Raw genomic sequence first — 16,265 nt, 5'->3', positions numbered from 1 at the left:
GTGATTGTAGACGAAACCTTCTTCAAATCCCTGTGTAACTTTATAGCACTGGTTCTCTCCCCTCCCCTCCGTGCTGCAGGGTAGATTTTTTGGAGTGCATCAACTCCTCCTGGCAGTCCCCCAAGTCATACCCCTCAGAAAGTCCAGTTTATTCAGGTCAACTGACAGTAATAGAATAGATGTTTCTATAATAAATTCAAGTTGTAAAATGCATTGGGCTTTAGCAAAAGATCTTCAACCAGCAGAAACACAACATTCAGCTTTTAATTAGAAATGCAAACAGTCTTGCAAAGAGGTATTATAACTAAAACTGCTAGCATGAAGTAGTAGCCCCAGCCAAGAAAAGAAAAGAAGTACCCAGGCTCTTCTTGATTATTTTCCTTATTTTCTTACCTCCCTTATGCTAATGTGTCAGAAACAAGCTGTGCTCTGCTCTTGTTATGTTTCCCCTCTTCATGACCTACTCATAGAATTCTAGTTTCAATATACTACGTAAGATTGTGACAGTGTGTTTGAAACAAGAGATATCTTATTTGTTTTTACATTTAACTTTTGTAAATTCTTATACCTTAAAACAAATGTGTGTCTCCCCAGTGTATGCTTTGGTAGTCTTGCTTTTATTTTTGCCTCAGAAGAATACAGAAGGAGGAGCATGGGTCACAAACAGTCCCTACACCTCTACAAGGAAGTCCCTTTCGATCACTAAACCTTCCGGAGCCAGTTTTGATTAATGAAGATTTTGTAAAGCTGTTGCATAACGCAACGTATGAGAAAGGTAGTTATTTTGTTTGATCGACCCTACCCTACCCTATCCTGTATGCTCAAGGCAGCTTACAATATTTTAACACCTTCTCCTCCCTCTCCCCACCTGAGATTTTTCACTTTCATGAGATCCTACCTTGCCATTCAGCAGGTAAAGGTTTCTTCCTCAGATGGTGCAGGGCCCAGAATGGTTTTTCCCATTTACAAATGTTTCTGTGGGGCCAAAGGTTTAGCAACTCTGGCTATTGTGCTATAACTCCCTTTTATTAAAATGAGAAACAGAGACAGAAATGTTAGGGATAATTAAGGAGTGCATTGTGTTAGGGGTAATTAAGGAAAAACTAAAAATGGGGTTATAAAGGGACACCCATCTCGTGGGTTACAGTGAATGGCTACTGAGCTGCAAATGCGGCTGCATCATTCCCACTGATTGGACAGAAAATACCAGGTTGTACACAGAAAAGGGACAATATATTGTTGTTTATAAGGGAAAGACAATGATTCAGAAGCGGTAGGAATGACCCTCCTGGAAGCAGCACGGAATCCTCTGTAAAATTTGAGCAAACACATTATGTAAAAAGAAAAAAATCCTGAGGAAAAATGGCTTATTTGGAAGCAACCACAGATCATAGGATCATAGAAAAATAGAGTTGGAAGGGACCACAAGGGTCATCAAGTCTAACCCCCTGCAATGCAGAAATCTCTTTGCCCAATGTTGGGTTTGAACCCACAACCCTAAGATTAAGAGTCTCATGCTCTACTGACTGAGCTATCAGTCAGATGGATAGACTACATTAAAAAAAAAAACCCTCCCCCCGCAGTACCTTAATTTTTTAAAAAACTAGACACCCTCAAAGCACTTTCCTCAATGTTTAACTTTAGATCTCTAGGTGAAGCTTGCTTTACTCATCTTCCTTTACAAATAACTAAAATTTCTCCTGTTCTTGCTTAGTCTCTGACTGCAGGCCCATGGCACTAGGAGAAGGCAGCATGAAAGGTTGGTGCAGTTGGAGGGGTGGTTTTTGTTGTTAATCAATTTCTGCTCCCAAATATTCCCCGTTTGGCAGATATTCCTAACCAGCAAGTGGTACTTGAGGAGGGAGCACAGCATTCTCCAGAATGGGGGCACAGGGCGGTGGCGAGGTTGGGGGAGTGCTGGGTTGGCATCACCAGTATGCTGCAGGTGCATACACAACACCTGCAGGGGAGCAACTCTGCCCATCCCGAGCTCCCCTGACCTTGCCATCGCCCTGCCCTGCCCTCTCCCTGTCCTGGTGAATGCAATGCAGCCGCCAGAAGGCCACCCTGCTGCTGCGTTGTTACCGATTATTAAGAGACATGTAATGACAAGGTGATTTCAAAGGGTCCTTTATTGACTTGTGGAACTCACTACCACAAGATGTGGCAGTGGAGCTCTAGAACCGTTCACCATATTCACCATATTCCTTTCATACTGCATCATGGTGTGGTACGCTGGTTTGACATCATCTGATAGGAAGTGCCTACAGAGGGTGGTGAATACAGCACAAGATATTATGGGCTGTCCCGTGAATCCGCTGGATGAAATAGCGGAAGAACGTTGCCTCAGGAGAGTGAGGAAAATTCTCAGGGATGATTCACACCCTGGCCGGCACTTTGTTCCCTCAGACAGAAGATATAGAAACATGATTAATCGCACCAACAGGGTAAAGAACAGCTTCTATCCATGGGCTGTTAGGCTACTGAATGAAAAGATAACAGCAGGGCAACTGATTTTTGGGTTTGGTGGGTGTGCGTCAGTAAATGAGGGGAATTAAGACTAAGAGAGCTGAGTGGGGGGGTGATCATGTAATCTCACTGCATATTTCATATGTCCTCCTGGTCTCATTCCTAAGCTACGTTCAGATTTCTCCTTTCTCTTTTAAGTTCTTCTGGCACACATAAGAACACAAGAAGAGCTTTGCTGGATTAGACCAAAGGTCTAGCATCCTGTCTCTTATGTCGGACAACCAGATGTCCATTGGAAAGCCCGTAAGCAGGACAAGAGTGCAACAGCACCCTCCCCACTTTTGATCCCCCCAGCTGGTATACAAAGAGTCATTCTGCCTCCAACAATGGAGGGGAGAGCATGACTAGTCACCATTTTGCTCCAAATGAGCGCACTGGTTTCAGAGCCATCACGCAGCAGTCCAGCGTCTTTCGCTATGGGTTTTCGACCAGCCTGATGGGCCAAGTGGCCATTAAGGATGCGCCTGTTGGTCCTGCTGACCACCTGTTGTAATTCCTAGGGTTAACCGGTACAAATCTGGAGACGGAAGAGAACCTCAGATCTGCCTCGTCTGCTGATGCTCAGCCAAAGGGCCAGTCATCATCCACAGTGTGGAAGCAGCCCAAGGACAGTAAAGACTGGGCTGGCGAACATATTTCAAAGGACCAGAGTGACAGGCAGAAGGAACTAGGTCCCAGTAGCTATAGCTCAATGGAGAATGCACTGCGGGAACCGTCTATTGCAGGTGAGAATAAAGGTAGTGGCTGGAAAGCAAAAAGGCTATAGAGGAGGGACAAGGAACCTGTGGCCCCCGTTCATTGCTAGATTACAACTCCTACCAGTCCAACAATATCTGTTGGAGCACCGGTGAGCCACCCCTGGTCTAGATACTATTGAGGAATTTGAATAAATCATTGCTGTAATCTGTAGAGCAGGATTTGAAATTGCTAATCCTTGCAGTAGCTTCTGAACTCAGGGTTCGTTTGAAATCTAGCCTAATGGCTTCTGACTTCTTATGGTGCTACCAAGCTGGTGGTACTTCAGTGCAAGAAGCAGTGAAAACGTTACTCTGCAGTCACATTCCTTTGGAATTATTTCCCTTTCTGAGCATTATCGCAAAGGCAAATTCCAGCCAGGCAAAAGCAATCAAGGAAGGTGCAGAGCAGGGCTGAGGAGGGGCCTGGCATGGGCCTAGTCAGCCTGGAGGCCTACATTTGGCCCCTGAGTCACTGATAAAGGAATTGGGTCTTCGTTTTCTGCTTGCTCGATTTTTTCTTCTTGGAATGACACCTTGTCCAGATACAAGTGCATAATCACAATAATTAATAACCCGTTTGAAACACCAAATCATTTTTCTTTTGCTTCTCCAAAGCTAAAAGGCAGAATATCGCTTTGGACTTACTTGAGTCGGAAAGGAAGTATGTTGTGAACCTCACCCAGGTCCTCAAAATTAAAGCTACGTTGTATGGGCAGGACGTGAAAAGGAACTCCAAAGATAGAAGGTATTCACTAATTGAACTTACTGTTGGGCAACGATGCTTTTCTTTAAATGTGCCAGCTGCTGTGTTGGATCCCTGCTGCCCTTTCCCTCTTTCCAGCCTTCCCTTTCCATTCAACTTTGTTCTTGCCTTCATAAACCAGGCATCCATTTGCAGCTTTACCTGGTCATGCTCTTTTTGATAATGGAGCGCCCTTTGTCCTCTTCAGACAGAGATCGTCTCCAGCTGCTTAGCAGGCATTGTCTCCAGTGGCTTCAGGTGGCTCAAAACACTCCCACCTTGCCCTAGGAGCTGCTCAACCGCCACTACCAGACTTGTCCTGCTCACGTCCATTGTGACCACTATTAGACCCACAGTTGAGGGTGAAACAGCCACCATGAGTTATGACACACATACCTGAGGGGAAGTCATTCCGCTGCAGAAGTGTGGAGAGAATCAGAACCTTAAAAGGGCTGAAATGGGCAAATTTATCCATCCTTAGTCAGATCTAATCTGGAATACCCCGCCCTCCCCAGCCAGAGCCGGGCTCAGGGCGGCTAACACAAATAAAATCATGGTAAAAACATAATGGGGGGAAAGGGGGGGGACCCAATTTAAAATACAGGTTAAAATGCAATTTAAAATGCAGCCTCATTTTAAAGTAGCCGATAAATCAAGACCATAAGGGGAGGGAAACATAAGGGTCAGACTGTGTCCAAACCAAAGGCCAGGCGGAACAGCTCTGACTTGCAGGCCCTGCGGAAAGATGTCAAGTCCCACAGGGCCCTAGTCTCTTGTGACAGAGCGTTCCACCAAGTCGGGGCCAGTACTGAAAAGGCCCTGGCTCTAGTTGAGACCAATCTAACCACCTTGCGACCTGGGATCTCCAAAATGTTGTCATTTGTGGACCTTAAGGTCCTCTGCGGGGCATACCAGGAGAGGCGGTCCCGTAGGTACGTGGGTCCTAGGCTGCATAGGGCTTTAAAGGTCAAAACCAAGAGGGTATAGCTCAGGAAAGTGATGTGGGGGTGGGCAGAGGATTAAATACCAGTGCCACTGCTCCAATTTAAAGTAGCTGGAGGAGTCCACAACGTTGTGAGAAAACAAACGTTGGGAGGTCCAATCAGATTCCACCCCCCAACCCAACATCAAGTCTACTTGATTGTTAAGTCCAAATCAGTACCTTGAATTGTCTCTCAAATACCTTCTCACGGCTTTGGCCATGTGTATATTTAGCAGGCTGGGTAATGTTTTTAAGTGCATTTCTTCTGTTTGTTAATGGCTCTTCAAAATGCCATTCCCGCTGTTTCCTGTTTGCAGTTTTGTCCCCAATTCTCTTCGATACTTGGTCCAGCAGCATGTGGACTTACTTCATGCCCTGCAGGAGAGAGTCTTGAGCTGGCCGCGCCAAGGAATCCTGGGAGACATCTTTCTCAAGCTAACCAACGATGAGGTACATGTGTGAGGGAAAAATATGGGGAGCAGGAGAGGAATGCATTGTTGAAGTCCAGTAATTGGGCCATTTTGGACCAGCGGAATGAATTGTACATGTATGTTGCCCCTCCCTCAAGAACTAAGCACATTACATTATCATATCATATCTAATCTACTCCCCCCCCCGAACAAGCTTCTAACTTTAGAGCCTAATGTTGGGGTGTCCAACAGGTCAGGTGGCACTTTTTGAGTCAGAGAAATGTGGATTCTATATTATCTCTTGCAGTTGTTTTTAGATGCTTTTTGGAGGAGGGGGAAGACAGGTTAATACTGAAGCTTTTCCATCTTTTGTGGAAAAGATCCATGATTTTGCCTCGGGGCATTTCGGTGCTGAATCGCTGCCTTGGTCTGTGTTTATCAAACAGAGTCAGACGGAATCAGGGGGCCCGTGTGTCTGTCACACACATAAGGATTCTCAAGAGATGTTTCTCATTTGCTTTTCAGAACGGATTTTTGGATTATTATGTTGCTTGCTTGAGAGACTTGCCTGAGTGCATTTCGCTGATCCATGTGGTGATTGTGAAGGAGGTGAGTTTGGTTGCGTCTTGAACTACTGTCACATCTGTGTGCGTTGAGCAGGTTTTTAGTCATGTTGGTGTTGATCCAGACCCATACAGATTCTGTAAAGAGGGTCTTCCCTCTTCACTTTTTTGCACTGACAGGACACGTTAGTTGGATACCAAGATGTGAGATCAACTGAGTTAAGAGCTCTTACCCCTTGTGTTTCACTCTGGACTATATTTATGCTGCCGAATGTTTGTTTACTGCATTTAAATGGATTTTATTGTAAACTGCCTTGAGATGTTCTTATAAATGGTGGTATATAAACATTTCAGTACAAATGACCTTTTATTCTTTATCTTCTCTTGTCGACAGATTGAGGAAGAAATTAAGTCTGATATTTACATATTCTTCTTTCATATTGTCCAGCGTGTTCCTGAATACCTCCTTCATTTACAGGTAAGATCTAATGAGGATTAGTGTTAGGAATATAAGACGACATCAGTTTCTGTTCTGCTCCAGAACCTTTGCATTGCAGTGCTGTTTCTGTTCTGCTGCAGCTTGGCTTCTGACAAAAAAGCTATGTTAACTATATTATTAATCTAGTTTCCACTTTGGCAAAATTTTACATAATTACGTACTTAATTAATTCTGTTATTGTTATATAATGCAAAGGAAGTGCAATGCATTTTTTAAAATATTACATTATATATTCTTTGGAGACTGAACACAACAACAATAGTGCATGCCAATAGTATTTGCTGTATTTCCATGCTGGACATGGGTGCAAACACCAGCAACATATTTCAGTTTTCATTCAAGTTCTCCAACATGCCTAACACTATAAACGATTCTAGTTACAGGTAGGTAGTCGTGTTGGTCTGCCGTAGTTGAAACAAAATTTTAAAAAATCCTTCCGGTAGCACCTTAGAAACCAACTAAGTTTGTTCTTGGTATGAGCTTTCGTGTGCATGCCACTTCTTCGGATACCAATAGCTCATACCAGTAACAAACTTAGGTAAAGGGTAAAGGGATCCCTGACCATTAGGTCCAGTCGTGACCGACTCTGGGGTTGCAGCGTTCATCTCGCTTTACTGGCCAAGGGAGCAAGTGTACAGCTTCTGGGTCATGTGGTCAGCATGACTAAGCTGCTTCTGGCGAACCAGAGCAGCACACGGAAACGCCGTTTACCTTCCCGCCGGAACGGTACCTATTTATCTACTTGCACTTTGAGGTGCTTTCGAACTGCTAAGTTGGCAGGACCAGGGACCGAGCAACGGGAGCTCACCCTGTCGCGGGGATTCGAACCTCCAACCTTCTGATTGGCAAGTCCTAGGCTCTGTGGTTTAACCCACAGCACAACTTTGGGAATAACTTCAAAGGCAACCCTACGTAGAGTGCATTTCAGTGCTAAAATATTGAGGTTACCAGGGCACGGACGATTGTGGCCACATTATCTCTGTTCACAAATGGCCACAACTGGTGTACCAGCTGAAGCTGGTAGAAGGAACTCCCTAGTGACAAGGATGAGTCAATGATTAGAACCTTCCAAGGTACTGCAGCACCCTTTGTAGAGTCATGCATAGGCCCTGAGAGTTCAGGATGTTTCATGCTGTTTTACTAAATGGGAAGAGAAGGATGTGATTCAGTGTGGCTCTCCTCCTTCTGTGCCAGAATATCCTGAAGTACACAGAACAAGAGCACCCCGATTACTACCTCCTTCTGGTTAGCGTACAGCGACTGCGAGTGTTCATCTCGCACCACAGCCTTCTTTTCCAGTGCAACGAAGACCTGCTGATACAGAAGCGGAAGAAGCTGAGAAAGTGAGTGAAAAGGGGCTGCTTCCTTCTATTTTGATTAGGTGCAGGCAAAGAAGAGCAGAGTTCTGCTCTAAGAAAAGTTGGAGCATGTGTCCTCCCTCCCTCACCCACCCATCCCCCCCCTCCCTGATCATTTATCCCTCAGCTATGGATCACTTCTGGGGTGGAGTCTAGGGGTATCAAGAGATATCAGAAATGGCCTGGATGGGTGGTACCACATGAAAAGAATGGTTGGACCTTGTTTCTGCTCATTCTCCCTTGCAGCTGCCCCTCCTTGCATGAGCACAATGTGCAAATCACAGGCTTGGGAACAGAGAGGTTCACCAGGCACTGACACTTTCTGTCCCTGTTTATTCCTTGAGGAACACATGGCCTATGACTTTCAGAACAAGCTTTCAACACGAGAATGAGTCTGTCCCTTGAAGAAGTTGCTTCTTGCACCTTTCTCAGGGCCCTAAAAGCTGTTTTAAGCACAAATCTTGCTTTTCATTAACTTCTATGCAGCAGGTGGAGGTTTGTTTGTTTGTTGTTGTTTTGGCCACCCTCAGAAAGCAGGATATTTCTTCAGCTTGAAACATATACCCATATAGGAGGTATAATACACTGCTGAAGTGTTGTATGGAATTTGGCTCACGATTATGACCCTTTGAAATGGACTGAGGGAGCAGCTAATTAACTACCTGTCAGCTGTTCAATCCTTTAAGGCCACGTATACACTGAAGTTCTGTGAAAGTTTTGAAGTATTTCTGTATTGTAAGTAAAGATGTGCATAAAATGCAAACAATTTATTTCCTAAAGTGAATTGTCAGCCCTAGTGCTTCAGATTTTTGGCTTTTTAAAAATGTAACTCCATAGCCATGAGGCCTAGGAACATGTTTCTAATCAGTCAATGAAAAATTTAGTTCTCACAAGCTGAATGTGTGCCCCAAACCAAATTTGTGGTATTACATCACAAAGCTGTAGAAACAATACAGCACAAGTATGAATGAAATGATCCACTGCTGCAAAGAACATGGGAATAACAGGCTGCCATTTGTAAAAGCTGGTCCTCATGGTTTGACTGATGGTGGTATTATATCTTGATTCCACTAGATCTTCCTTCGGAAAGTTATACAAAGGTCTAGCTTCTCTATGCGCCAGCGCTGGCCAAGATGCGTCTCCAACGCTTAGCGCTACTTCCATCCGCGACAGTGGAATCCACTCTGAAGAGGCCATGCAACTGTTCCCATCAGCCCCGACTTCTGGAACAACGGCCATGTGAGTGCAATGCTCTTTTAATTATTACAGATACCTCACCTTTCCTTCAAGGAGCTCGTGGTGGTACATGGTTCCCCCTCCCCATATTTTATCCTTAGATTTGGCTGAGATTCTGCAAATGGCCCAAGAAGGGATTTGAACCCAGGTTTCCCACAGTCCTAGCCCAACACTGTTGGTTGCTACACCACACTGGCTCACAGAGCATTACAGCAGCATCTGAGTGACCCTACTGCAGGCTGAGAAGGTTCCATGGCAGAATTACTGTACTGGCGCTTCCTAAGCCCAGCCGCTCACTGTGCTGGCTGTGTGTGGGGCAGCTTTTTGCTCCAGGCCTTTTGCTTCTTTCCTTCCATTCCCTTTCCCATTGCAGTCAGTACACCAGGGCTGGAATAATTGAGGTTGCATTTTGCAAGGGAGGAAGAACCAGAGGGCTTTGGATCCTAAAGATTCTCCACTGCCCTTAACAACTGCTGGCCAGACAGCCATTGCCTGTGGCTGTGGGTCTCTCAGTGAGTGAAGTAGGGTAACCGTGACAGCGTAAGTTCCCTTCCTCCCCAGCTGTGGAAGGGCACTTATCCGGTTCCCTCAATTGGCTGTTGGTCACTTTTAGGACTCCTTTATTGTTTTACTTCACATAATTTCAGCAGAATTGTATGTAGTTAATGATTACTGCATGCACTTCTCTTTGTAGCTGTAACAGCTCAGGCTGAGGTAGGCACCTATCCAAAATTATTCATAAAAGGGTTTTTTTTTGGGGGGGAGGAGGTTTGTTCCCCTGATGTTAGGTGCCGAAGGCTGGCAGAGTGCAAGGGAGGTTTAGTCTGGCAGTGCTGAGAAGCGCTTTGAATAGAGCCAGATTAAGGATGGGCTTGAGAGTAGATGCACTGAAATCAAAGGGTCTGCTCTGAGGATGACTAACATTGGTGCTCACCCATAACATTGAACACCAGAATGTTGAGGTTCTTGCTTAGTTATCTGTAAACCATTTGACGACTAGGGTGCTCCCATATTGTTCTATGTTGCTTGCAAACTGCTGCGACGTGTCTTTCATGATGCAGCAAAGTATATAAAATAGGGCAAGCTCTCGACCCCAAAACTGGGGCTACCTGGTGTGTTTCCAGTCCAAACTTTCCTCAACAGCTTATGTTTGGTCTAGGGCTGGATTTAGATTTGATGAGGCCCTAAGCTACTGAAGGTAATGGGGCCCTTTATATGTCCAGCTGTCCTTTGCCAACAACAAATTGTTGCTGTTTTTTGTGTTGAATATATGCTATATGGTAATTTATGGACCTAATAGATATCTAAAGCCATTTGCATGTGTTGCCATGCAACCAGTCCATGAGGAGTGTAGGCACCCTATATATAGAAATGAGCAAACCAGTGATATTTTAGGGAGCTGGCTAGCAGGCGGGACCCATTACTTACATCATAGGAGTCTACACAATACAAAACACTGTTGCTGTATGTAGGTTTTACAGTCATACCTCGGGTTCAAGTCGCTTCAGGTTAAGCCTTTTTGGGTTGCGCTCCGCGGCAACCTGGAACTAACTTACTTCCAGGTTTCGTCGCTCGCGCATGCGCAGATGCTCAAAATGCCGTCCCATGCATGCGCGGAAGCGGTGAATCGCGACCTGCGCACGTGATGTGCATTGTGTTCGCTTCAGGATGCGAACGGGGCCCCGGAACAGATACCGTTCGCATCCAGATGTACCACTGTATTTTATCTTATATTTTGGAAATTGTTGTTGTTTTTTCCTTTAATTTTTTGGGGCACCCCTAAGAGTATGGGGCCCTAAGCTACAGCTTGTTTAGCTTATACCTAAATCCGACACTGGTTTGGTCTCCCTTCCAAGGCACTCGAGGTCCCACATGAAAGCGAGCCCCCAACAAGGCCTGGAGGGCCTGCAAGGCGCTTCCCCTTGCGAGTGGGAAACGGACGGGCGGCGTCCCGAGCACGGCCTGGCGCCCTCTCAGCTCAGCGAGCACGACCTGAAAACTCTGGCCGCCTCCCTGCACGCCCTCCCGGACCTGGAGTACGGCAGCAGCGCCCCTCCCTCGACGGGCCCCGACGGCAACCGCGAGCGGCCCCGTCGGCGGGCATCGGCGGCGGACCTTCTGCAGGACAGCTCCGGCTTCGCGCCGGACTACGAGGGCTTCGAGTACCGAGGAGACCCCTACGAGGAGGTGGAGCCGCTGCGGAACCTGCCCGCCTTCGAGGCGTGCTCGCCGGCCTCGTCCGAGTCCAGCATCGACATCTGCTTCCTGAGGCCCGTCCACTTCACCAGCGAGCCCGGCAGGACGGAGCGCACGCTGCAGCCGATGCCCAAGAGCGCGCCGCCGCCGCCGGCCAGCGGCACCTACAAGCGCGAGGTTTTCCGCAGCAAAGGCAAGCAGCTGAGCCGCTCGCTCAAGGAGTTTCCGCGCAGCAGCGGCGGAGGCGGCGGCTCCGAAGGCATCGCCAGCACCAGGCTGTACAGCACCCGCAGCAGCAGCGGCAGCCGCCTGCCGGCCCCGACGGAGAGGGGCTTCCCGGTTCACGGCGCCCCCTCCGCCGCCTCCCGGAGCTCCCAGCGGCACCACTTCCCGCCGCCGAGAGGAGCGGGCGACCAGCCCAGCTTTCTGGAAGTAAGGAGAGCAAAAGGCAAGGGCAAAGGCGCTTCCTAGCCAGGGTCTCAGCGACGGGGGAGGAGGAGGAGGAGCGAGGGCGGGCCCTGGGTGTCCCCCGAGTTCCCACAAAATTCATGAAAATTCAAATTTCGATGCCAGGGCCAGGCACGCTGTATGGCACCCATGGCCCCGGGCTCCCACCGTTGTGGGGCCAAGCTGGCACACTTGAGTGCGGGGGTTAGACCATAGCTGTCGATGTTTCCCTTTTTAAAAGGGAAGTTCCCTTATTCCGAATAGGATTCCTCGCAAGAAAAGGGAAAAGTTGACAGCTATGGGTTAGACCTGTGACCAGAAGGTCCCCTATCATTATCATTATTGTTAAGTTGTGGGTGAACATATCAGACAACACAGCGATTCTTCAAACAGCTCTTGTTTATTCAGAGGCCAGAACAGAACTGAACCAAAGGGTTCAGTCAGCCTGCTTATACAAGGCAACTGTAACACTTTCTGTAACTATCCAATCACTGAACGTCACTTTCAATCCCTTATTTGCATATGTGGACCTGAGTGAAAACTATCTACAGCATAGTCAAAAAAAAATATCCTTCCAGTAGCACCTTAAAGACCAACTAAGTCAGTTCTTGGTATGAGCTTTCGTGTGCATGCACACTTCTCATACCAAGAACTGACTTAGTTGGTCTTTAAGGTGCTACTGGAAGGAATTTTTTTTTGTTTTGACTATGGCAGACCAACACGGCTACCTATCTGTAACTGTATCTACAGCATAGTTGGCCCAGGGTGGGAACTTCAGTACATAACAATTATCATTAATTAATGCCCCACCTTTTTCCCTGAAAGGGACTCAAGGCAGCTTAACATACCCTCCAACAGTTCTCCAATGAAAATAGGGTTATCCTATTTAATAATAATAATGATGATGATACAGATAGGTAGCCGTGTTGGTCTGCCATAGTCAAAACAAAAAAAATTCCTTCCAGTAGCACCTTAAAGACCAACTAAGTTAGTTCTTGGTATGAGCTTTCGTATCTGAAGAAGTGTGCATGCACACGAAAGCTCATACCAAGAACTAACTTAGTTGGTCTTTAAGGTGCTACTGGAAGGAATTTTTTTTTGTTTTAATGATGATGATGATGATGATGATGATAATTTTATTATTTATACGCTGTCCAACAGACTTGGATGCCCCAGCTACTCTGGGCAGCTTCCAACATATATAAAAAAATAAACATTCACAAACTTCGCGATACTGTACAGAGCTGCTTTTAGATGTATTCCAAAGGTTGGTGCTGGGGTCACATAGCTCTGCTTCGAAAACTCCAATGCAGGAGGGTCCACCAAAGTATTAGAGATATTTGATGCAGGTGGATTTCTCGGTGTATGGTTTATTTAAACTGTTACATTTGAAGTCAGGGTTGAAAAGCTGAAAAAAATACAAATCTCAGCAGCCCACTTTCTTACTGTGAACAAAATGTGAACATAGAGCAGGCTGCCCCACAGCATACATTACCCCATAGTGTAGCCTACTTTGAATCATAGCTGTCAACTTTCCCTTTTTTTTTGCGGGAAATTCCCTTATTCCAGCGCAGTTTCCCGATGCTATCCTGGATTGTTAAATATCCTTCCGGGACAGGTGAGGCTGCTGATCCCTTATTTTCAGATCTGAAAGTTGACAGCTATGCTTTGAATCCCCAGTCCAATTGGAGCCATTGTGGTGCAAAACAGTCTCTGGTTACATAGCCGTGCCTTTGGGGCCATGTTTGAGTTGTGACATACTGAATGCAGGCACTGACTTTTAGGTACTCTATAAATAGCTCTGGAGTGAAGCAGTCTCTCAGCATCCAGTTTTCATGAAACAGTTAGTGCCTGCATCCCTGTAGTTGTCGAGGCTAATGGAAGTACCAATTCACATGGGGAAAAGAAAGGGAGCAGTTGTAAGAAATACATGAAACTTTTTTGAAGCACTCCATGCAAAACAGACCTGAAAATAAGGACAAGTGTGCAAAGGCAAGGGTTGGTTATATCTGTATTTGTTTAATGCCATTTATAATTTTTGCGGGACAACTTTGTGAAATTCTTGTTTTTTTCATTTCAGGAGATGCATTTAGAAGACAACACCAGATTTTCTCATAGGGATGACAATGAGCAAACCTCTTTCAGCAGCCACACTCCAAGGCAAGAACAGAAAGGGAGATTGCGCAGTTCCTTCCGCAAGCTGTTCAAAAAGAAATGAAACACACATCTGATTTTAATATTAACTTATTTTAAAATTAAGACACCAGCCTTTTGGCACTTGAAAAGAAGAAACAACCAACTCCTGAATTTTTTAGGAACTAGTATTTTATCCTGACTCGGGGGAGTCAGAAGCTTACCGTATTTTTCCGTCTATAAGACGCCCCCATGTATAAGACATCCCCTATTTTGGGGAACTCAGACTTAAGAAAATGGCCCAGCACTATCCGTGTATAAGATGCCCCCTAATTTTTGACATAATTTATTAGGGGGGAAACCTAGTCTTATGCACTGGAAAATACGGTATTTTGCCACTCACGCAACTGTTAACTTATTGCTGCCATCAAGCAATAAGGGCCTCGCAGTTATGGAAGATTGTAGTATGATGTCATTGATGTATATGTCACAATATTTCTGAAGCTCTATCAGGACATTCTACGTACAAAGTCCAGACGTGTGCTATTTCACTTTTGCTACATATTTATTATAATTAGGCAGGATATAAGGGCTGTACAGTGGTACCTTGGTTCTCAAACTTAATCCGTTTTGGAAGTCCGTTCCAAAACCAAGGCATGCTTTCCTATAGAAAGTAATGAAAAATGGATCAATCCGTACCAGACTTTTAAAAACAAACCCTAAAACAGCAATTTAACATGAATTTTACTAACAAGACCATTGATCTAGAAAATGAAAGCAATATGTACTGTACTAAAATAAATAAAACAGTATTGTAGAGGATAAAAATTAAAATTAAATTTTTTCTTAACTGCATTGAGGATAGTCATTGTTTGTATTGCTTTTATCCATTTCTGCAGTCACACAATCAATCAATCAATCAATCAATCAGTCAGTCAGTAGCTGAACTGGGTTCCCCACATGACAAAAACAAATTAACCGAACAGGCCTCAAAAACAAAAACGCAAAAGAAATAGCAAAAACAAAAGCCCCAAACTTAATCCATTCCAGAAGTCCGTTTGACTTCCAAAATGTTCAAAACCAAGGTGCAGCTTCTGATTGGTGCAGGTGCCCCGGAAACAATAGCCAACAACTGCATTGGATGTTTGACTTCCAAAAAATGTTCGAAAACTGGAACACTTCCAGGTTTTTGGCATTTGAGAACCAAGGCGTTTGAGAACCAAGGTACTGCTGTATACTGATGTGTTTTGGGATGTCAGGTGACCATCCCTAGTAGACATCATGGAGGTGAGCACGAACCATCTAGTCCAGAAGTGGGACACAGGGACCTATAAAGAACTCCTGCATCATTTTACAAAACAACCATTTTAATTAGCTAGCAAAATGTGGAAACATCTTTGCATGGTCCTAGATGGATCTGGCTGCCATCTCTAGGACGGCTCAGATTTAAGAGTAGCCAGGAAGTAAGTGTGTGTATAGTTCATGCAATAACTGATTTACAACTTAGTCTGTTTTAATGATGCAACATTGTTGTTGTTTTAAAATACAGTTGGATTGATGCTGAAAGAACAGATCTTCCACTGTTCTTTCTCCAAAAATATAAAGTGGTGCTACAGTGGAATCTGAATTTCTAAATAGACGTCACAGAAGAATCAATTTTATTTTAAAAGCGGTGGGGAATATTCAGAAGACGGAGAGGAACTCCAGGAGAAGTTGACTGGTTTCTTAATAGTCTAGGCATGTATTTATTTTGTTTCAAATAAACTTTGCTGTATTATTCAGACCAAGGGTATTGCTTCAAAATACAATTACTGTACCTTGAGCAAGCGCTGCTGAGCATCCCAACATGAGCCTAAAAGCTGCTTCTCATGCTACAATTTACCGTATTTTTTGCACAACACTCACTTTTTTCCTCCTAGAAAGTAAGGGGAAATGTCTGTGCGTGTTATGGAGCGAATGCCTGAGGGTGGTGGTGGGGATCTGCTGCAGTCTGAGCAGAGGATCCATGGTTCCCTTACTTCCCTCCTCCGTGGTTACAAAGCATGGATCCACATGGATCCTCAGGATTTTTGCATTGGGCTACTCCAAACTCACTGTCAGATCACATGTCTGTGGCCACAGCACGAACCACAAAATTCATATATCCACTATTTCGTTTAGAATATTTTTTTTCTTGTTTTCCTCCTCTAAAAACGATGTGCATGTTATGGTCTGGTGCGTGTTATAGAGCGAAAAATACGGTATATATTCTTGGTTATACTCCTGATTTACAGCCAGGTCTAAGAGTAGTTGGGAAGAAGAAAAGCTTCTGTCAATTTCCTATGTTACAGGTATACAAGTATCTACTGGAAACAGTCCAAGGGCTTCATATCCCATGCAGATGTTTAGGAAGATAAGTGTGTGCAACTGACCAAGGAAAGCAGTAACAAGTAC

The 16,265-nt window shown here is 45.1% G+C and overlaps 1 protein-coding gene and 1 long non-coding RNA gene across 7 annotated transcripts in view; one reads left to right on the top strand and one right to left on the bottom strand.

Moving 5' to 3' along the window:
* ARHGEF33 (Rho guanine nucleotide exchange factor 33) overlaps positions 1 to 15,613 on the top strand; it is a 29,267-nt gene extending 13,654 nt beyond the window's left edge. For 3 of the 6 annotated variants that reach the window (XM_083733265.1, XM_083733260.1, XM_083733264.1), the window contains 11 exons: positions 633 to 775; positions 1,715 to 1,759; positions 3,030 to 3,254; positions 3,882 to 4,011; positions 5,308 to 5,440; positions 5,926 to 6,009; positions 6,358 to 6,441; positions 7,657 to 7,805; positions 8,895 to 9,059; positions 10,913 to 11,684; positions 13,780 to 15,613. In XM_083733265.1, the coding sequence (XP_083589391.1) occupies positions 633 to 775; positions 1,715 to 1,759; positions 3,030 to 3,254; positions 3,882 to 4,011; positions 5,308 to 5,440; positions 5,926 to 6,009; positions 6,358 to 6,441; positions 7,657 to 7,805; positions 8,895 to 9,059; positions 10,913 to 11,684; positions 13,780 to 13,917 (2,068 nt within the window). In that variant the 3' untranslated portion in view covers positions 13,918 to 15,613. Of the gene's footprint in view, positions 1 to 632; positions 776 to 1,714; positions 1,760 to 3,029; positions 3,255 to 3,881; positions 4,012 to 5,307; positions 5,441 to 5,925; positions 6,010 to 6,357; positions 6,442 to 7,656; positions 7,806 to 8,894; positions 9,060 to 10,912; positions 11,701 to 13,779 lie in introns of all 6 variants that reach the window. The other 3 variants (XM_083733261.1, XM_083733263.1, XM_083733262.1) reach the window with 3 other exon arrangements.
* Positions 6 to 4,499, bottom strand: LOC310842146. The gene is made up of 3 exons (XR_014562928.1): positions 4,033 to 4,499; positions 899 to 1,022; positions 6 to 185 (listed from the first exon to the last, which is right to left on the bottom strand). It is a non-coding gene; the product is annotated as an uncharacterized lncRNA (long non-coding RNA).
* Positions 15,614 to 16,265: the final 652 nt, after the last annotated feature.

Source organism: Podarcis gaigeae, assembly GCF_964106915.1.
Source record: "Podarcis gaigeae genome assembly, chromosome: 3".
Classification (NCBI taxonomy): Eukaryota; Metazoa; Chordata; class Lepidosauria; order Squamata; family Lacertidae; genus Podarcis; species Podarcis gaigeae.
This window is presented reverse-complemented; position numbering and strand designations above follow the sequence as displayed.